The 21,259-nt window shown below is 51.4% G+C and overlaps 3 protein-coding genes across 5 annotated transcripts; all 3 read right to left on the reverse strand.

Moving 5' to 3' along the window:
* Positions 1–3,159: 3,159 nt before the first annotated feature.
* Positions 3,160–10,193, reverse strand: ETHE1 (ETHE1 persulfide dioxygenase). 2 transcript variants are annotated; one of them, XM_083880642.1, is made up of 7 exons: positions 10,091–10,193; positions 8,095–8,239; positions 6,625–6,770; positions 5,749–5,878; positions 5,023–5,112; positions 3,961–4,077; positions 3,160–3,357 (listed from the first exon to the last, which is right to left on the reverse strand). In XM_083880642.1, the coding sequence occupies exons 1-7, from the start codon at positions 10,181–10,183 to the stop codon at positions 3,308–3,310; spliced, it is 771 nt and encodes a 256-aa protein (XP_083736768.1). In that variant the 5' UTR covers positions 10,184–10,193; the 3' UTR covers positions 3,160–3,307. The 2 variants fall into 2 exon arrangements, with proteins under 2 accessions (XP_083736768.1, XP_083736769.1); XM_083880643.1 differs by lacking the exon at positions 3,961–4,077.
* A 186-nt stretch (positions 10,194–10,379) lies between these two features.
* LOC310920720 (DNA repair protein XRCC1-like) lies at positions 10,380–15,572 on the reverse strand (the record flags this gene model as incomplete). Its single annotated transcript, XM_083880779.1, has 9 exons — positions 10,380–10,864; positions 10,959–11,034; positions 11,899–11,989; positions 12,076–12,188; positions 12,417–12,593; positions 12,879–12,995; positions 13,744–14,057; positions 14,681–14,739; positions 15,437–15,572. 9 exons carry the CDS (start codon positions 15,570–15,572, stop codon positions 10,751–10,753), a joined length of 1,197 nt encoding a protein of 398 aa, XP_083736905.1. The 3' UTR covers positions 10,380–10,750.
* Positions 15,573–16,834: 1,262 nt separating this feature from the next.
* LOC310920593 (DNA repair protein XRCC1-like) lies at positions 16,835–20,709 on the reverse strand. 2 transcript variants are annotated; one of them, XM_083880649.1, is made up of 6 exons: positions 20,626–20,709; positions 20,431–20,523; positions 18,674–18,772; positions 17,920–18,078; positions 17,227–17,344; positions 16,835–16,862 (listed from the first exon to the last, which is right to left on the reverse strand). In XM_083880649.1, the coding sequence occupies exons 1-5, from the start codon at positions 20,674–20,676 to the stop codon at positions 17,249–17,251; spliced, it is 498 nt and encodes a 165-aa protein (XP_083736775.1). In that variant the 5' UTR covers positions 20,677–20,709; the 3' UTR covers positions 16,835–16,862; positions 17,227–17,248. The 2 variants fall into 2 exon arrangements, with proteins under 2 accessions (XP_083736775.1, XP_083736774.1); XM_083880648.1 differs by lacking the exon at positions 16,835–16,862 and having other exon boundaries at positions 17,159–17,344.
* Positions 20,710–21,259: the final 550 nt, after the last annotated feature.

Here is a 21,259-nt window from a genome sequence, read left to right on the forward strand (position 1 = left end):
TCAGGGGTCACTCAGGGGTCAGGGGTCACCTGGACAGAGCTGCGCAGGGCCAGGACCCGGGGGGGGTCACATGGGGGGCCCAGGAGGATCCAGCGCCGGTCGGTGCAGTGGGAGAACATCAGCTGGGGGGCCAAAATCACCCAAAATCAGCCCAAAATTATCCCAAAATTATCCCAAAATTATCCCCAAATTATCTCCAAATTATCCCAAAATTATTCCCAAAATAGGCCCAAAATAGGCCCAAAATTAGCCAAAAATTGTCCCAAAAATCAGCCCAAAATTATCCCAAATTAACCCAAAATTATCCTCAAAATTACCCAAAATCTGCCCAAAAATTGGCCCAAAAAATGGCCCAAATTATCCCCAAACTGACCCAAAATTATCCCCCAAATCAGCCCAAAATTGGCCCAAAATCAGCCTCCAAAAAGGCCCAAATTATCCCCAAATTATCCCCAAAATCAGCCAAAAATTATCCCCAAAATCAGCCAAATTTTGGCCCAAAATTATCCCCAAAACTGACCCAAAACCAGCCCAAAAATCGGCCCAAATTATCCCAAAATTCAGCCCAAATTATCCCCAAAAATTGGCCCCAAATGGGCCCAAAATTATCCCCAAAATCTCCCAAAATCAGCCCAACAAAGGCCCAAAATCAGCTCAAAATTACCCCAAAAATCGGCCCCAAATCTGTCCAAAATCGGCCCAAAATTGCCCCAAAAAATCAACAAAAATCACCCCAAAATCGGCCCAAATTATCCCAAAATTATCCCAAAATCAGCCAAAAATTATCCCAAAAATCGGCCCAAAAATTGGCCCAAAATCAGCCCAAAATCAGCTCAAAATTATCCCCAAAATTACCCCCAAAATCCACCAAAATTACCCCAAAATCTCCCAAAAATTGGCCCAAAATTTCCCCAGAAATTCCCCCAAAATTCCCCCCAAATTTCCTCCAAAAATCCTCCCCAAAATCCCCAAAATTTCCCCCAAAAATCCCCAAATTTTGGGGGGCGGGGCCTCACCTGCCCCCCCGCCGTCACCGCCGCCTTTGACGTCATCGTCTCTGACGTCACCGCCGGCCCGGCCGCCGCTCCTGATGACGTCACCTGCCCCGCCCCCTCCTCATCCTCCTCCTTTGGGTCCTGGGGAGGGAAAAAAAGGGGGGCGGGGCTGAGTCATGACGTCACTTCCACTCCACCCCTAAAACAGGTTGGGTGGGTTTTGATTGGAGGAGAGAAGGGGGAGGGGCTTGGAGGGGAAAGGGGGCGTGGCTTGAATGAGGGGAGTGGCTTGATGGGAAAGGGGCGTGGTTTGGAGGAGGGGGCGTGGCCTCACCTCCAGGCTCAGCCCCTCCAGTGCTGCGGCTTCAGTTCCGTCCTGGCTCCCAGTATAGACCAGTATAAATCAGTGTGGACCAGTATGGACCAGTATGGACCAGTATAAACCAGTATGGACCAGTGATTTCCCCTCCTCGGCACATCCCAGTATAAACCAGTGTCCTCCCAGTTCATCCCAGTACGTCCCAGTTTCATCCCAGTATAACCCAGTTCCTCCCAGTACATCCCAGTCCCTCCCAGTTCCCTCCAGTCCCATCCCACTCTCCACCCAATCTCTCTCCCAGTTTGTCCCAGTCTCCCCCCAGTGTCTCCCAGTCCCTCTCCCAACCCCGTCCCAGTCCATCCCAGTATATCCCAGTCCATCCCAGTTCCTTCCCAGTTTATCCCAGTATACTCCAGTCTGCCCCAGTTCCTCCCAGTCCCTCCCAGTATATCCCAGTCTGTCCCAGTCTCTCCCAGTTGCCCCAGGTCCATCCCAGTCCAAGGCCCAGATCCTCTCCCAGTCCATCCCTGTCGCTCCCAGTATGTCCCAGTCTCTCTCCAAATCCCTCCCAGTCCCTCATCCACTCCCCCCAGTCCCTCCCAGTTCCTTCCCAGTATATCCCAGTCTGTCCCAGTCCCCTCTAATCCCCTCTCAGTCCCCCCCAGTTCATCCCAGTCCCCTCCCAGTTCCATCCCAGTTCATTCCAGCCCCGTCTCACTCTCTCTCCCAGTCCATCCCAGTCCCCCCCAGTTTCCCCCCAGTCCATCCCAGTCCCATCCCAGTATATCCCAGTATCCTCCAGTCTTTCCCAGTATGTCCCCGTCTGTCCCGATCTCTCTCCCAGTCCCTCCCAGTCCCCTCTAATCCCTTCCCAGTCCGTCCCAGTGCCTCCCAGTATATCCCAGTCCCCCCAGTCTATCCCAGACACTCCCAGTTCCTTCCCAGCATATCTCAGTCCATCCCAGTCCATCCCAGTATGTCCCAGTCCTCTCTAATCCCCTCCCAGTCCCTCCCAGTCTATCCCAGTCTATCCCAGTCCCCTCTAATCCCCTCCCAGTTCCCTCCCAGTCCCCCCCAGTCTCACCCCTGCGCTCCGGGGGGTCTCCCCGGGCCCGCGGTGCACCATGGGACTGTCCTGGCGGGGTCAAAGGTCACTCTCAGGTTTGGTGGGGGGAGGGTCTCCCCTTCCCCTCCCCCTCCTCAGCTCCTCTCGCGCACCTGGCCGGGATTGGGGGGAGGGGCGTGGCTCGGTGACGTCATCACGCACACCTGGACGCGCCGGTTCGGTTGGAATTTGGGTGTGGGGGAGGGGGAAAAAGGGGGGGGCGTGGTTTGGGTGTGGCTTTTAGTCCTCCCCCTCCCCCACACCGTGGGAAAGCGGTCACGCCCTTTTTTCCCACGCGGGGCCACGCCCAAATACCGGAAATAAGCCACGCCCACCCCCCCAAAAAGTCACGTCTGCACCAAAATAAACGCCTGGAATGGAAATAAAGCCACGCCCACCCCAAATAAAGCCACGCCCACTCCATTAATGAGGACACGCCCACCCAAAATAAGCCACGCCCACCCCAATAGAAACCCACACCCCAACAGTCACAATGCAGAATTAAGCCACGCCCCCTCATTTAAGAAAGCCACGCCCACTCAAGTTAAGCCACGCCCACTCCAAAATAAACCACGCCCACCCCTAATTAAACCACGCCTCCTCTATAGCCACAACCTAAAATTAAGCCACGCCCACCCCAATATGAACCCACACTATTTAAATTAAGCCACGCCCACCCCAATAAAGCCACATCCTCAATAAAGCCACGCCCACCAAAAATTAAGCCACGCCCACACATCCTCATTCCAAATATCTTTATTCAAATCAAGGGGGCGTGGCCACACCAAAAGGGGGCGTGACCACACACATAAAAGGGGCGTGGTTTCACGCCAAAGGGGGCGTGGTTTCTGATCCAAAAGGGGCGTGGTCCCAGCAAAGGGGGCGGGGCTACGGCTCGTCCTGGATCCCGCAGCGGAGATTGGCCGGAATGGCGACGTCTGTACACGGAATTTGGGGAGTTCAGGGGGGAATTTGGGAAAAATTTGGGGATTTTGGGGGAAATTTGGGGGTTTTGGGGGAATTTGGGGATTTTTGGGGGGTCCCAGGAGGATTTTGGGGGGGATTTTTGGGTCTTGAAAGGGAATTTTGGGGTCCCAGGAGAATTTTGGAGGGTCCTGGGGGGAATTTTGGGGGTCCCAGGGGCATGATGGGGAAATTTGGGGGAAATTTTTTGGGGCATTTCAATGAAATTTTTTGGGAAGTTTCAGAGGAATTTTTGGGGGTTTAAGGAGGAATTTTGGAAGATATTTTTTGGATTTTTTTGGTGATTTTAGGGCCATTTAAATGAATTTTTGAGTCATTTTTGTGTCATTTTTTGGCCATTTTTGGGCCATTTTTGTGTCATTTTTTGGCCATTTTTGTGTCATTTTTTGGCCATTTCTGTGTCATTTTCGTGTCATTTTTGTGCCATTTTTGGCCATTTTTTGTGTCATTTTTTGGCCATTTTTGGCCCTTTTTGGGTCATTTTTTTTCCGGGGTTTTTTGGGGTGTTCAGGATAATTTTGGGGATTTTTGGGGGGGTTTTAGGGGCGTGTCCTGACCCATGAGGCGGGGCCGGGGCAGCCCCAGCCCGTCCATCAGAGTCACGAACTCGTCGGGGCTCAGCCTCAGGCGGGGGTTGTGTCGTCGCTCCTCCCCCACCGTGGACACCGTGTGACCTGGGGGCAAAGGTCATGACCTCTGAGTGACCCCTGAGTGACCCCGAGTGACCAGCCCCTCCCCCACCCAAAATTCCCCCCCAAAATAAAAAAAAATCCCCCAAAAAATCCCAAAAAAAAATCCCAAAAAAATCCCCAAAAAATCCAAAAAAAATCCCCTAAAAATTCTCAAAAAATCCCCCCAAAAAAACCCCCAAAAATAAAAAAAAAAATCCCTTAAAAAATCCCCAAAAATCCCCCCAAAAAATCCCCAAAAAATCCAAAAAAAATCCCCCAAAAATTCTCAAAAAATCCCCCAAAAAAACCCCAAAAAATAAAAAAAAAAATCCCTAAAAAATCCCCCCAAAAAATCCCCCCAAAATCCCAAAATATTCCCCCAAAAAATCCCCAAAAAATCCTCAAAAAATCCCAAAAAATCCCCAAAAAAATCCCCAAAAAATCCCCCCAAAATCCCAAAATATTCCCCCAAAAAATCCCCAAAAAATCCTCAAAAAATCCCAAAAAATCCCCAAAAAAATCCCCAAAAAAATCCCCAAAAATCCCAAAAAATCCCCAAAAATTCCCAAAAAAATCCCCTAAAAATCCCCAAAAATCCCCAAAAAATCCCCCAAAAAATCCCTAAAAAATCCCCAAAAAATCCCCGAAAAAATCCCATTAAAAAAGCCCCAAAAAATCCCCAAAAAATCCCCAAAAAAATCCCCAAAAATCCCAAAAAATCCCCAAAAATTCCCAAAAAAATCCCCTAAAAATCCCCAAAAAATCCCCAAAAAATCCCTAAAAAATCCCCCAAAAAATCCCCCAAAAAATCCCCGAAAAAATCCCATTAAAAAATCCCCAAAAAATCCCCAAAAAATCCCCAAAAAATCCCAAAAAATCCCCCAATTTTCTCCCAGCCCCTCCCCACCCTTTTGACCCCTCCCCCACCCCTTTCAGCCCCTCCCCCACCGTTATAATCGTGTCCCGGGTAAATCCTGCAGGAATCGGGGAGGGTGAAAATCCTCTGGTGGACGGAGCGGTGCAGGGTCCGGGCACAGCCTGGGGACAGCGGGGACACCGTCACCACGGCAATGGGGACCTTCACCCATCCCAGTATAGACCAGTATAAACCAGTCCCCTCCCAGTTCCCCTCAATGAACTCCCAGTGTATTTATGGCTCCCCCTGTTGGCGGCTTTGGGAACTGCAGCTCCTTCCCAGTAACTCCCAGTTTGTCCCAGTTTGTCCCAGTTTGTCCCAGTCCCCCCAAAACTCCTCCCAGTCCCTCCCAGTCCCTCCCAGTGGCTCCCAGTCTCTCCCAGTATAAACCAGTTCCCTCCCAGTCTCTCCCAGTCCCCTCAATGAACTCCCAATGTTTCTTTGTCTCCCTCCAGTGGCGACTTTGAGAACTGCAGCTCCTTCCAACTTCCTCCCAGTAACTCCCAGTTTATCCCAGTAACTCCCAGTTTGTCCCAGTCCCTCCAAAACCCCTCCCAGTCCCTCCCAGTATAAACCAGTTCCATCCCAGTCCCTCCCAGTTCCCCTCAATGAACTCCCAGTGTATTTATGGCTCCCCCTGGTGGCGGCTTTGGGAACTGCAGCTCCTTCCCAGTAACTCCCAGTTGTGTCCCAGTAACTCCCAGTATAAACCAGTGACTCCCAGCCCCCTCCCAGTCCCCCCCAGCCCCCGGCCCCACCCTCCTGGAAGTCCGTCCTGCCGCAGCCCCGGATCAGCAGCGCGTCCCCGGTGAAGGCCATGGAATCGTCGTCCAGGACGAAGGTGACGCACCCCGGGGTGTGGCCGGGGGTGGGCACCACCCGCAGGGCCTGGGGAGGGTCAAAAAATGGGGTCGGGGGGTGGGAAAAGGGGGTTGGGGAGCCCAAAAATGGGTCTGGGGACCCCAAAAACCCCCAAAACCCACCCAGGGAACCCCAAAAATTGGATAAGGGGCCACAAAAACTGGTCTGGGGATCCTAAAAATGGGTCAAGGACCCCAAAAATGGGTCTGGGGATCCCAAAAAGCCCCAAAAATTATCTCAGGACACCCCAAAAACACACCTGGGACACCCCAAAATTGGCTCAGGGACCCCAAAAATGGGTTTGGGGACCCCAAAAACCCCCAAAACCCGCCCAGGGACCCCCCAAAAAATCCTGGGACCCCAAAAATGGGTCAAAACCACAAAAAATGGGTCAGGGACCCCAAAAAATTGAAGCAAAAAACCCCCAAAAATGGGTTTGGGGACCCCAAAAATTCCCCTTTTTTGAAGCCCCTCCCCTTTTTTTCCCCCAAATTTTCACGCCCCTCCCCCACCCCCGCCCCTCCCCCACCCTGGGATTGGTCAGGAAAGGGTGGGGGGAGGGGTCAGGGATGGGGTCAAAGGTCAAGACTGGATGACGGATGGGGGGAGGGGTCAAGGGTGGGGGAGGGGCACTAAAAAAACCCCAAAACCTCAAAATTTTTCCCCTCCCCCACCCCTAAAACTGGTCAAAACTGGGCGTGGCTAAATGGGGGAGGGGCCAGAGCTCAGGGGAGGATGGGGGGAGGGGCCAGGGATGGGGGAGGGGCACTCACAAAGTCCCCAAATCTCAGCTCGTCCCCCTCCCCCAGCCGGACGTCGGCCCTGGCGCCGCTGGCCCGAGAAATGGCGCTGGCCCCGCCCACGGCCCGACACAGCGCCCCTGTGCCCGTCACGTGATCCGCGTGGCAGTGGGTGTTGGCTGGGGGAGGGAGTGACGTCATCGGGGTGACGTCATCGCCCCCCAAAAAATGGGGATTCCAGTATAAACCAGTAACTCCCAGTTTATCCCAGTTCCCCCCAATGAACTCCCAGTGTATTTATGGCTCCCCCTGGTGGCGGCTTTGGGAACTGCAGCTCCTTCCCAGTAACTCCCAGTTTGTCCCAGTCCCTCCAAAACCCCTCCCAGTCCCTCCCAGTCCATTCCAGTTTATCCCAGTTCCATCCCAGTTCCCCTCAATGAACTCCCAGTGTATTTATGGCTCCCCCTGGTGGCGGCTTTGGGAACTGCAGCTCCTTCCCAGTAACTCCCAGTTTGTCCCAGTCCCTCCAAAACCCCTCCCAGTCCCTCCCAGTCCATTCCAGTTTATCCCAGTTCCATCCCAGTTCCCCTCAATGAACTCCCAGTGTCTCCTCAGCTCCCTCTGGTGGTGACTTTGAGAACTGCAGCTCCTTTCCAGTTTGTCCCAGTCCCTCCCAGTAACTCCCAGTATAAACCAGTCCCCGCAAAACCCCTCCCAGTCCCTCCCAATCCCCTCCCAGTTGCTCCCAGTCCATCCCAGTTTATCCCAGTTCCCCCCAATGAACTCCCAATGTATTTATGGCTCCCTCTAGTGGCGAATTTAGGAACTACAACTCCCTCCCACTTTCTCCCAGTAACTCCCTGTTTATCCCAGTCCCCCCAAAACCCCTCCCAGTTGCTCCCAGTCCATCCCAGTCTATCCCAGTCCCCTCCCAGTATATCCCAGTATAACCCAGTCACCCCAAATCCATCCCAGTCACTCCCAGTCCATCCCAGTTCTCCCCAATGAATTCTCAATGTCTCCCCATGGTGGCGACTTTGGGAACTGCAGCTCCTTCCCAGTAACTCCCAGTTTGTCCCAGTAACTCCCAGTTCATCCCAGTCCCTCCCAACCCTCTCCCAGTCCCTCCCAGTATAACCCAATCACCCCAAAACCCCTTCCAGTTCATCCCAGTCACTCCCAGTCCATCCCAGTTCCCCCCCAATGAATTCCCAATGTCTCCCCCTTGTGGCAACTTTGGGAACTACAACTCCTTCCCACTTTCTCCCATTAACTCCCAGTTTGTCCCAGTAACTCCCAGTATAAACCAGTGGCTCCCAGTTTATCCCAGTGCCCCCCAAACCCCTCCCAGTCCCATCCCAGTCCCTCCCAGTTCCCCTCAATGAACTCCCAGTGTATTTATGGCTCCCCCTGGTGGTGACTCTGAGAACTGCAGCTCCTTCCCAGTAACTCCCAGTTTGTCCCAGTTTATCCCAGTATAAACCAGTCCCCCCCAGTCCCCACCGGCGTATCGGAGGGTGAGGCCGAGCTCCCGGAGCAGCCGCAGGTCCCGGGGCAGCGTCTCCAGGACGGGGTCGATGATCACGGCCTCACCTGAGCGGGCGTCGGCCAACAGGTAAGTGTAGGTACAGGAGGAGGATTCGAAGAGCTGGGGAAGGGAGGGAAAGGGTTAAAAATATGGGGAAAAATAAATAAAAATAGGGAAAAAATGAGGGAGAAAATGAGGGAAATTTTAAAAAAAAATTGGGGGAAAAAGAGAAAAAAATTGGGGAAAAAATGAAGAAAAATGAGGGAAAAATAAAAAAAAATGGGGGAAAAAATTGAAAAAAATGAGGGAAAAATAAGAAAAAAAAAGGGGGGGAAATTGGGAAAAAATTGGGGAAAAAATTGGAAAAAAATGGGGAAAAAATTTAAAAAAATTAGAGAAAAATGAAAAAAAAAAAGGGGGAAAATGAGGGAAAAAATGGGGAAAAATTAAAGAAAAAATGGAGGGAAAATTGAAGAAAAAATGAGGGGAAAAATTGGAAAAAAAGAGGAAAATTTGAAGAAAAAATGGGGGAAAAATTAGGAAAAAAATTGAGGAAAAATGGTGAAAAAAATAGGGGGAAAATTAAAAAAAATAAGGGAAAAAAATAAAAAAAAGAGGGAAAAAATTTGAAAAAAATCGGGGAAAAAATTTGAAAAATGAGGAAAAATTGAATAAAAAATGGGGGGAAAATTTTTAAAAATGGGGAAAATTTGAAGAAAAAATGGGGGAAAAATTAGGAAAAAAAATGGGGAAAAATCAGAAAAAAATGGAGAAAAAATGAGAAAAAAAAGGGCAAAAAAGTAAGAAAAAATGAGGAAAAAAAAAGATGAAAAAATACAAAAAAAAATCCAAAAAAATGAAGCAAAAAATAGAAAAAAAGGATTAAAAAAGAAGAGGAAAAAATTAAAAACAAAAGAAGAAAAAAATCTAAAAAAACAGGAAAAAAAAATAAAAAAAGAGAAGAAAATGAGGAAAGAAAATTTAAAAATCCGAAATAATTATGAAAAACATCAAACCAAAGATGAAAAAGTGAGGAAAAATGAGGAAAAAAACCAGGAAAAAAATAAAAAAAAGAAAAAGCAAAACACGAGGGAAAAAATCCATTAAAATGAGGAAAAAAAAATCCCCCAAAACCCCTTAAAACCCACAAAAAAATCTTCAAAAAATTTCCCCTCAAACTCCTAAAAAAACCCCAAAAATCCCCCCAAAATCCCCTAAAAACCCCCCAAAAATTTTTCAAAAAATCTCCCAAAAAACCTCAAAAAATTACGAAAAAATTCCTAAAAAAACCCCCAAAATCCACTTTAAAAACCCCAAAAAATCTCTAAAAAACCTCCCTGAAACCCCTTAAAAAGAACCCCAAAAAACCCCAAAAAATTCCCCCAAAAACACTCAAAAAACCCCAAAAACACTCAAAAAAAATTAAAAAAAAAAACCCAAAAAATCCCCTCAAAACTCAAAAAAATCCGCTCAAAAAATCACCAAAAAAAAACCCCAAAAAATCTCCAAAAAAATCCCCCAAAACTCAAAAAAATCCCTCCAAAAAACCCCCCAAAAACCTCAAAAAAATCAGAAAAAAACCCCCCAAAAATCCCCCAAAACTCCCCAAAAATCCCCCAAAAAATCCCTAAAAAACTCCTAAAAAAACCCAAAAAACCCCCCAAAATTCCCCAAAAAACCTCAAAAAAATCACAAAAAAACCCCAAAAAATCAAAAAAAATCCCCAAACCCCCCAAAACCCAAAAACTCTCAAAAAACCCCAAAAACCCTCAAAAAACCCCAAAAATCCCCGAAAAATAACAACAAAAAACCCCCAAAGAAAACCCCTCCCCCACCCCCGCCCCTCCCCCATCGCCCTTTAACCCCTTCCCCTCCCCCCTTTCCATTTAACCCCTTCCCTCCCCCACCCCTTTAATTTAACCCCATTTTTCCCCTCCCCCCCATAATTTTTTAACCCTTCCCCTCCCCCACCTGCCGCAGCAGCAGCTCCCGCCCCTCCCCCGCCGCTGTCGCCAGTCGCCGCCATGTCGCGACAGCGGCGCCGGAGAAACGGCCGAACAACATGGCGGCGGGTGGGGCCCGCCCACAAAGGCGTTGCCCTTTTAAGAGCTGGGAAGGGGCGGGGCTTGAAGGGAAAAAGAGGCGGGGCCTAAAGCCTATAGGGATGAATAGGGAGTGGGCGGGGTTTAATGCGGAAGTGGCGGGTTTTGTTAAAAGGGGCGGGGTTTGGGTGAGGGCGCCTTAAAAGGGCGATGGAAATGGAGGTGGGGACCGCCTTAAAAGGGAAATGGGGTAGAAATTTTAATTTATGAAGTTTTTAGTGGGTAAATTATATTATTTTGGGGGTATTTTTTGTGTTTTAGGGAAGTTGTGGGTTTGTTATGCGGCTTTATATGTTATTTATATTTTATTGATTATAAATATGGAATTATTATTTATAATTCATTTATTATTATTATCATTATCATATTTATTATTAGTATCATATTTATTATTTTTACCCAAAACACCTCAATTTCTACCCAAAAAACCAAAAAAAAATCACTTTATTTAAACTTCAACTAAAAAAAAAACCAAAAAAAAAAGGGGGGGCGTGGCTTAAATGGAACATCAATGACGTCACCGATGATGTCACGCGCTGGGCGTGACCAAATAAGGCGCGGCCGGAAGTGGGCGGAGCTTCTCCCCACAGAGAATCAACCAATGGGGTCGCACGAAGGTCAGGGAGGGGCGGAGTTCCAGGGCCTGGAAAAGGGGGCGTGGCTAAGTCACAAAGGGGGCGTGGCTTGAGGGTTAAAATGGGCGGGGATTGGTTGAGGCTCAGCCAATCAGGACGCACCTCCTCGAAGGCGGGATCCCAGTTCTGTGACGTCACCACGTGAGTCACTGAGTCGTCCATGTACGGGGCCAGGGTGCTGCGGACCAGTGTGGACCAGTATGGACCAGTATGGACCAGTATGGACCAGTGTGGACCAGTGTGGACCAGTATGGACCAGTGTGGACCAGTATGGACCAGTATGGACCAGTATGGACCAGTGTGGACCAGTATAGACCAGTATGGACCAGTGTGGACCAGTATAGACCAGTATGGACCAGTATAGACCAGTGTGGACCAGTATAGACCAGTATGGACCAGTGTGGACCAGTATAGACCAGTATGGACCAGTATAGACCAGTATGGACCAGTATGGACCAGTATGGACCAGTATGGACCAGTATAGACCAGTATGGACCAGTATGGACCAGTACAGACCACCCAGTACAGCCCAGTTTGAGCTCCCAGTTCATCCCAGTCCCCTCCCAGTAACTCCCAGTCCATCCCAGTTTATCCCAGTATAAACCAGTTTATCCCAGTTCCCCTCAATGAACTCCCAGTGTATTTATGTCTCCCCCTGGTGGCGGATTTGGGAACTGCAGCTCCTTCCCAGTAACTCCCAGTTTGTCCCAGTTCCCTCCCAGTCCCTCCCAGTTCCCCCAAATCTCCTTTAAACCCATCCCAAGTCCCTCCGAACCCTCTCCCAGTATATCCCAGTAACTCCCAGTAACTCCCAGTTTCTCCCAGTCCCTCCCAGTATATCCCAGTACACTCCAGTGCCCCCCAAACCCCTCCCAGTCCATCCCAGTTTGTCCCAGTTTGTCCCAGTTCCCCCCAATGAACTCCCAGTGTATTTATGTCTCCCCCTGGTGGCGGCTTTGGGAACTGCAGCTCCTTCCCAGTAACTTCCAGTTTGTCCCAGTTTGTCCCAGTTTGTCCCAGTCCCTCCCAGTTCCCCTCTCACCCCCCAAACGCCACCACCATCCGTCTCAGCCGTCGCTCCTCCCCTTCGGCGAATTTCCCGTGGAGAAAGAAAATTTTGTCCTCGAAAAAATCTGAAAAAAACAAAAAACCCAAAATTTTTGGGGGCGTGGCCAAGGTTGGGGGAGGGGCTAAAAGGGAGTGGGGGAGGGGCACAAACCAGGTAAGGGGGGGATGGGCTCCCCTTCATCATCATCATCGTCATCGTTGTCGTCTTCGGAGTTTTCCTCGGTGGAGCCGCCGTAGGGGTCGGAGCCCGGGGAGGCCACGCCCCTATTTGGGTAAAGCCACGCCCATTGATGAGTTTGGCCACGCCCACCTCACATTTGACCCCGCCCACCTTTAGGTATGAGCCAATAGACTGAAGGTGTGGCCACGCCCACTCCACATATGGATAAATCCATATAAGGTCTGGCCACGCCCACCCCAAACATGACCCCACCCACTCCTTTTGTGACCACGCCCATTTTGATAAGGCCACGCCCCTTTGCCCAAACTCACCCCTCTGATTGGTCCATGTTGTCATCAGACTCAGGGGGTGTGGCCGGATCTGAAGGGGGAGGAGCCTCAGGTGGCCCCGCCCCTTTTTTCGCCTTGGGGGAGGGGCGGGGAGGGGGCGGGGCTTCCTCAGGCTCCTCCCCTTCGCTGTCGGAGGAGGCGGAGCCGTCCAGGAGGTACCTGGGGGGAGGTGAAAAGAGGCCACGCCCTTTTTGGGGGGCGTGGCCTCACTTTAGACCATCCCAGGTGGGCGTGGCCTATGTGGGTGTGTCCTAAAGTGGGTGTGGCTTATCAGGGTGTGTCCTAAAGTGGGTGTGGCTTATCAAGGTGTATCCCCAGGTGGGTGTGGCTTATCAGGGCAGGTTCTAAAGTGGGTGTGGCCTATGTGGGCATATCCTGGGGGTGGGCGTGGCCCCTGTGGGCGTGGCCCCTGTGGGCGTGTCCCCAGGTGTGGGCGTGGCTTACGGGCCGCAGGGGAGGCGCCGCTGCAGCCGCTGACACTCCCAGATCCAGGCGGGGCCGATGACCACGCCCCCCTGGAGCCGCGCCCGCCGCGCCTTCGGGGTCCGGGGGAAGGCGGAGCTGGGGGGGGAAAGGGGCGGTTAGGACCAGTATGGACCAGTATAAACCAGTATAAACCAGTATGGACCAGTTCCCTCCCAGTTCCCCCCAATGAACTCCCAGTGTATTTATGGCTCCCCCTGGTGGCGGCTTTGGGAACTGCAGCTCCTTCCCAGTTTGTCCCAGTTCCTCCCAGTATAAACCAGTAACCCCAAATCCCCTTTTCTACTGCTCTCAGTCCCTCCCAGCTTATCCCAGTTCCCTCCCAGTCCCCTCCCAGTATAAACCAGTTCCCTCCCAGTAACTCCCAATTCATTCCAGTCTCCTCCCAGTCCATCCCAGTTCGTCCCAGTCCATCCCAGTAACTCCCAGTTTGTCCCAGTTCATCCCAGTTCCCTCCCAGTAATTTCCAGTGCTCCCAGTTTATCCCAGTTTATCCCAGTCCCTCTCAGTCCCTCCCAGTTTGTCCCAGTCCCTTCCAGTTCCCTCCCAGTAACTCCCAGTCCATCCCAGTATAAGCCAGTTCCCCTCCCAGTGCTCCCAGTTTGTCCCAGTCCCCTCCCAGTCCCTCCCAGTTTATCCCAGTGCCCCCAAAACCCCTCCCAGTCCCTCCCAGTTCCCCTCAATGAACTCCCAGTGTATTTATGGCTCCCCCTGGTGGTGGCTTTGGGAACTGCAGCTCCTTCCCAGTAACTCCCAGTTCATCCCAGTCCCCCCAAAACCCCTCCCAGCCCCTCCCAGTCCCTCCCAGTTTGTCCCAGTTACCTACACCAGGTGTGTGCAGTCCCCGGTCCAGTCGGGCCTGTAGGAGGCCCCCAGCCCCAGCGCCGCCTGCCTCAGTTTCCCCCTCAGGGGGTTCTCGAATCCGCTCAGGGCCAGCACCACCCCCCCCAAAATGGGACCCCCGGAATTTTTTTGGGGTCCTCCAGAATTTTTTTGGGGTCCCCCAAAATTTTTGGGGGGTTCCCCAGAGTTTTTGGGGGGTCCCGGATTTTTTGGGGATTTTTTGGGGGATTTTTGGGGGGTTTTTTTGGCGGGAGGAGGAGGGGGGTGGGTGGGGGAGGGGAGGCGACGTTTAATGGGCTGTGGGAAAAAAAAAATGGGGGGGAAAAAGTGAGTAGGGGGTCCTAAAATGGGGTTTGGGGGTCCTAAAAGTGGTTTTGGGGGTCCCAGGTGAGATTTGGGGTCCCAAAATGAGGTTTGAGGGTCCTAAAAGTGGTTTGGGGGGGGTCCCAGGTGGATTTTGGGTGGAATTTGGGGGTCCCAGGTGAATTTTGGGGGTCCCAGGTAAGGTTTGGGGGTCCCAAAATGGGGTTTGGGGGTCCTGGGTGGGTTTGGGGGGGTTTGGGGGTCCCAAAATGGGGTTTGGGGGGTCCCAGGTGAGATTTTGGGGGGTCCCAGATTGGGTTTGGGGGTCCCAAAATGGGTTGGGAGTCCCAGGTGGGGTTTGGGGGTCCCTAAAAGGGTTTTGGGGGTCCCCAGGTGGATTTTGGGTGGAATTTGGGGGTCCCAGGTGGATTTTGGGTGGAATTTGGGGGGTCCTGGGTGGGTTTGGGGGTCCCAAAATGGGGTTGGGAGGTCCTAGGTGGATTTTGGGGGTCCCAGGTGGGGTTTGGGGGGTCCCAGGTGTATTTTAGGCCCCCCAGGTGTATTTTTGTGGCATTTTTGGGGTATTTTTGGGGTATTTTGGGGTGTCCCCCCCTCACCTGTCCCTTGTCCCCGAGCGCGGCTGCGGCGTAACTGACGGTGGGCGTGGCCTGGGGGGCTGAGGGGCGGGGTCAGAGAAAGGGGCGGAGTCAGAGGAAAAATGGGGTGGAGCCAGAGAGAGGGGGCATGGCCTGGGGGCTGAAGGGGTGGAGTCAGTGATGGGGGTATGGCCAGATGAGAAGGGGGCGGGGTCAAAGGAGAAAAGGGGCGGGGTCAGAGGACAGAGGGGGCGTGGCCTGGAGTAGGGGCGGAGTCAAAGAGGGGGGCGTGGACTGGGGGTGGCATCAGCGAAAGGGGCGGAGTCAGCGACAAAGGGGCGGAGTCAGTGGCAGTGGGCGTGGCCTGGGGCTGAGGGGGCAGAGTCAGTGACAGGGGTGTGGTCAGAGGAGAAGGGGGCGTGATCTGGGACTGAGGGGGTGGAGTCAGAGAAAAAGGGCGTGGCCTGGGGGCTGAGGGGGCGGGGTCAGAGGATAGAGGGGGCGTGGCCAGAGCAGAGAGGAGGTGGAGTCAGAGAAAGGGGCGTGGCCTGAGGGTTGAATCAACGAAAGGGGCGTGGCCAGAGAGGGGAGGGGCTTAAGGGGGAGGGGTCAGAAGGGGGGGCTGGAATGGAGGAGAGGCTAAGGGTGGGGGAGGGGTGGGGAAGGGTCTTAATTGGGGTGGGGGAGGGGTTTTGAGGTGGGGGAGGGGCTGTGATGGGGGAGGGGCCACAGGGTGGGGGGAGGGGTCACAATGGGGATGGGGGAGGGGTGACTCACCCTGGGTGGGGGAGGGGCGGCGGTAGAAGGAGGCCCCGGGGGGGCGGGGGGGGCTCCCCTCCCCCTCCTCCCGCAGCCGGAACGGGCCCAGACGGCGAAACTGGGGGAGGGGCAGAGAGGGGGCAGAGGTCACCATGGGGTCACCATGGGGTCACCATGGGGTCACCATGGGGTCACTCGGGGGTCACTCAGGGGTCACTCAGGGGTTACTCATTGGTCACTCAGGGGTCACTCAGGGGTCACTCATTGGTCACTCTGGGTCACTCAGGGGTCACTCAGGGGTCACTCATTGGTCACTCAGGGGTCACTCGGGGTCACCCAGGGGTCACTCATTGGTCACTCAGGGGGTCACTCAGGGGTCACTCGGGGGTCACTCATTGGTCACTCAGGGGGTCACTCAGGGGTCACTCGGGGGTCACTCATTGGTCACTCAGGGGGTCACTCAGGGGTCACTCGGGGGTCACTCATTGGTCACTCAGGGGTCACCCAGGGGTCACTCAGTGGTCACTCAGTGGTCACTCAGGGGTCACTCAGGGGTCACTCGGGTCACTCAAGGGTCACTCAGGGGTCACTCAGGGGTCACTCTGTGGTCACTCAGGAGTCACTCATTGGTCACTCAGGGGGTCACTCAGGGGTCACTCAGGGGTCACTCATTGGTCACTCTGTGGTCACTCAGTGGTCACTCAGGGGTCACTCTGTGGTCACTCAGGAGTCACTCATTGGTCACTCAGGGGGTCACTCAGGGGTCACTCAGGGGTCACTCAGGGGTCACTCATTGGTCACACAGGGGTCACTCAGGGGTCACTCAGGGGTCACTCAGGGGTCACTCAGGGGTCACTCATTGGTCACACAGGGGTCACTCAGGGGTCACTCAGGGGTCACTCAGGGGTCACTCATTGGTCACACAGGGGTCACTCAGGGGTCACACAGGGGTCACTCAGGGGTCACTCAGGGGTCACTCAGGGGTCACTCTGGGGTCACTCATTGGTCACTCAGGGGTCACTCAGGGGTCACTCATTGGTCACTCAGGGGTCACTCGGGGTCACCCAGGGGTCACCCAGGGGTCACTCAGGGGTCACTCATTGGTCACTCAGGGGTCACTCAGTGGTCACTCAGGGGGTCACTCAGGGGTCACTCAGGGGTCACTCGGGGGTCACTCAGGGGTCACTCAGGGGGTCACTCAGGGGTCACTCAGGGGTCACTCTGTGGTCACTCAGGGGTCACTCAGGGGTCACTCAGGGGTCACACAGGGGGTCACTCAGGGGTCACTCGGGGGTCACTCAGGGGTCACTCAGGGGTCACTCGGGGGTCACTCAGGGGGTCACTCAGGGGTCACTCAGGGGTCACTCAGGGGTCACACAGGGGGTCACTCAGGGGTCACTCAGGGGGTCACTCAGGGGTCACTCAGGGGTCACTCAGGGGGTCACTCAGGGGTCACTCAGGGGTCACTCAGGGGTCACTCTGTGGTCACTCAGGGGTCACTCAGGGGTCACTCAGGGGTCACTCTGTGGTCACTCAGGGGTCACTCAGTGGTCACTCAGGGGTCACTCATTGGTCACTCAGGGGTCACTCAGGGGTCACTCAGGGGTCAATCAGGGGTCACTCAGTGGTCACTCATTGGTCACTCAGGGGTCACTCAGGGGTCACTCAGGGGTCAATCAGGGGTCACTCATTGGTCACTCAGGGGTCACTCAGGGGTCACTCATTGGTCACTCAGGGGTCACTCAGGGGTCACTCATTGGTCACTCAGGGGTCACTCATTGGTCACTCAGGGGTCACTCAGGGGTCACTCAGGGGTCAATCAGGGGTCACTCAGTGGTCACTCACCTTCACCTCCTCCTTTTTCTCCTCTTTTTCCTCCTCAGGGGCCGAAAACACCCTCAGGAAACTCAACCCAAACGGGCGACTCTGAATTAAATAAAATTAAATTAAAAAACTACCCATAAATTAATTAAAATTAACCTTTTAATCCCCAAAATTACATTTAAAAAAAATCAATAAAATTAACCCTTTAAACCCCAAAAACACATTAAAAAAAATTCCAAAATATTAAAATTAAACCCCAAAATTACATCAAAAAAACCCCCAAAAATAATTAAAATTAACCATTTAAACCCCAAAATTCCACTAAAAAAAAATCCCCAAAATAATCAAAATTAACCCTTTAAAAACCCCCCAAAAAATCAAAATTAACCCTTTAAACCCCAAAATCCCATTTTAAAAAATTAAAAAAAAAATTAAAATTAAACTTTTAAACCCCAAAAAATCAAATTTAACCCTTTAAACCTCAAAATTACATTTAAAAAAATCCAAAATAATTAAAATTAACCCTTTAAAACCCCAAAAAATCAAAATTAACCCTTTAAACCCCCCAAAAAATCAAAATTAACCCTTTAAACACCAAAATTACATTTAAAAAATTAAAAAAAAATTAAAATTAACCTTTTAAACCCCCCAAAAAAATTCAAATTAACCCTTTTTACCTGACAATAAGGTTGACTCAAAACCACTTTCAGCCTGTCCCAAGTGGCCTGAGCTGAATTTTTGACCAAATTTTCTGGTCCAAAAATCCTGACACGACGAAATTCTGACCCGGCTTTGCTTTCCCCGGGCGACATCAGGGCAGAGCTGGGCAGGAGAACCTGGAAAAAAGGGGAAAAAATGAGATTTTTTGGGGATTTTTTGGGGGATTTTTTTGGGATTTTTTGGGGGATTTTTTGGGGATTTTTGGGGATTTTTGGAGGATTTTTTTTGGGATTTTTTGGGGTATTTTTTGGGAATTTTGGGGGATTTTTTTGGACTTTTTGGGGATTTTTGGGGATTTTTTGGGGATTTTTTGGGGGAATTTTTGGAGAATTTTGGGGATTTTTTGGGGAATTTTTTGGGATTTTTTTGGGATTTTTGGGGATTTTTTGGGAATTTTGGGGGATTTTTTTGGACTTTTTGGGGATTTTTGGGGATTTTTTTGGGGATTTTTGGGGATTTTTTTGGGGAGTTTTTGGGGATTTTTGGGGGATTTTTTTTGGGATTTTTTGGGGTATTTTTTGGGATTTTTTGGGGGATTTTTTAGGGATTTTTGGGGGGTTTTTGGGGATTTTTTTTGCGATTTTTTTGGATTTTTTTTTTTTTTTTGGTTTTAAAGTGTTAATTTTAATTTTTGGAGGTTATAAAGGGTTCAATTTGAATTAATTTAAAATTAATCAATTAAATTAATTAATTAAATTAATTAAAAAGCACCTGGAAGTCGCTGGTGGAAGAAGAACCCACCAGGATCTCGACGAAGGCGGCGCCGTCGTTGCCGACGTGGAGGGAGTGGATGGGGACAGAGGAGCCCAGCTGAGGGAAAAAAATTCAATTTTTTGGGGTTAAAAGAAGGTAAAAAATCTTTAATTTTGGTGTCTGAGGGGTGGTGGGAGTTCTTGGAAAGTTTTGTGGAAATTTGGTAAAAATTTGACAGAAAAATGTTGCAAAAATTTGGTTCTGAAATTGCCCAAAATTCACTTTTTAAGTCCCTGAAAATTGTCGTAAATTAAAGAAAATTCTGGTCCCAAAATGGCCCCAAATTTGACTCCAAAATTCCCCCAGTTTTCTCCCAAATTCCCCCAAATTCCATCAAAAACGCCCCAAAATTTTCTCCCAAATCCTCCCAAATTTGACTCCAAAATTCCCCCAAATTCTCCCCAAAAATGTCCCAAATTCTTCCCAAAAATCCCCCAAATTTTCCTCTCAAAATTCCTCCAAATTCTCCTCCAAAATTCCTCCAAATTTTCCTCCCAAATTCCCCCCAAACCCCTCCCAGTCCCTCCCAGTTACCCACAAATCCCTCCCAGTTTATCCCAGTTTATCCCAGTTTATCCCAGTTCCCTCCAAATCCCTCCCAGTTCATCCCAGTTCCCCCAAAGACCCTCCCAGTATATCCCAGTATATCCCAGTCTCTCCCAGTCCCTCCCAGTTCCCTCCTAGTTGCTCCCAGTTCATCCCAGTTACACCCAAACCTCTCCCAGCTCCCCCCAGTTGCCTCCCAGTCTTTCCCAGTTGCCCCCCAGTCCCCCCCAAAGCCCTTCCCAGTATATCCCAGTTTATCCCAGTCCCTCCCAATTCCCTCCCAGTCCTCCCCAGATCCCTCCCAGTTCATCCCAGTTTATCCCAGTTACCTCCAAATCCTTCCCAGTCCCTCCAAAGACCCTCCCAGTATATCCCAGTCCCTCCCAATCCCCTCTAAACCCATCCCAGTCACCCCCAAAGACCCTCCCAGTCCATCCCAGTTCCCTCCCAGTTTATCCCAGTCCCTCTAAACCCATCCCAGTTCCTCCCAGTTACCCCCAAACTCCTCCCAGTTTATCCCAGTCCCTCCCAGTCTGTTCCAGTCCCCCCAATCCCCTCCCAGTCCCCTCCAAACCCTCTCCCAGTTCCCTCCCAGTATAAACCAGTCCCTTCCCAGTTTATCCCAGTCCCTCCCAGTCCCTCCCATTATATCCCAGTTACCCCTTAAACCCTTCCCAGTCCCCTCCAGTCTCTCCCAGTCCCTCCCAGTTACCCCGAAACCTCTCCCAGTTGCCCCCAAATCCCTCCCAGTCCCTCCCAGTAACCCCCAGTTCCCTCCCAGTCCCCTCTAAACCCATCCCAGTATATCCCAGTTGCCCCCAATTCCCTCCCAGTCCCTCCCAGTTACCCCCAAAGACCCTCCCAATATATCCCAGTCCCTCCCAATCCACTCTAAACCCATCCCAGTTTATCCCAGTTCCCCCCCAGTCCCTCCCAGTCTGTCCCAGTTCCCTCCCAATCCCCTCCCAGTCTCTTCCAGTCCCCCCAATCCCCTCCCAGTTACCCCCAGTCCATCCCAGTTCCCCCAAAGTCCCTCCCAGTATATCCCAGTCTCTCCCAGTTACCCCCAAATCCCCCCCAAATCTCTCCCAGTCCCTCCCAATCCCCTCCCAGTCCCTCCCAGTTTATCCCAGTCCCTCCCAGTCCCTCCCAGTGTATCCCAGTCCCACCTCCAGCACCACGCTGAGCTGTTTCTCCCCCGCGCTCGCTCCCCTCCATCTCCCTCCATCCTCCGGCCTCAACAAATTCTCCGCCGGGTGACGCTGAGAGAGAGAGAGAGAAAAGGAAACTCAAAACTGACAAATCCCACAATATTTTATTTTATAAAAATAAAATATTTTAATTGTGGGGTGGGGAGGATTTACCGGGTCAGCGCTGCTGACGGAGATAACGCGGGTTAAAGGAACCTCCGGCATCGCCGCCGCCTCCTCCTCGACTGGCGCCAACCGGAAGTTGCCTCAGAGACCCCGGCGGGAACCGCTCTGGCCACGCCCCTTTCAACTCTATGGTTCCGGTCCTCCGACGCTTCTGCGCATGCGCCAAACGACGCTCTGCCCAAGCCTCCCATTCAACTCTATGGTTTTATCTATGCGGGGTTGTGCGCATGCGCAATGCGACATCGGGAGGTTTTCCCGCCCTTTTTGGTCATGAGGGGGTTTCCCGCCTTTTTTTCGAAGCGCGCGAAACCGTGAGGGGGGAAAAGGTGGGAGGGGGAATTAATTAAATTTTTGAGGGAATTAATTGGTTTTTTGAGGGAATAATTAATTTTTAGGGGTAATTAGACGTAATTAAGACTCGAGAGGTGATTAATTAACAGTTTGTTGCTAATTAAGACCAAAAAAAGGTGATTTGAGGGGTTTCTAGGGGGGGAATGGGCAAAAGAAAATTAAATTTCTGAGGGAATTAATTAAATTTTTGAGGGAATTAAATAATTTTTGGAGGGAATAATTAAATTTGTGAGGGGTAATTAGACCTAATTAAGCCTCGAGGGGTAATTAA

The sequence above is a fragment of the Zosterops lateralis genome (assembly GCF_965231275.1).
Source record: "Zosterops lateralis genome assembly, chromosome: 31".
NCBI classification, from domain to species: Eukaryota; Metazoa; Chordata; class Aves; order Passeriformes; family Zosteropidae; genus Zosterops; species Zosterops lateralis.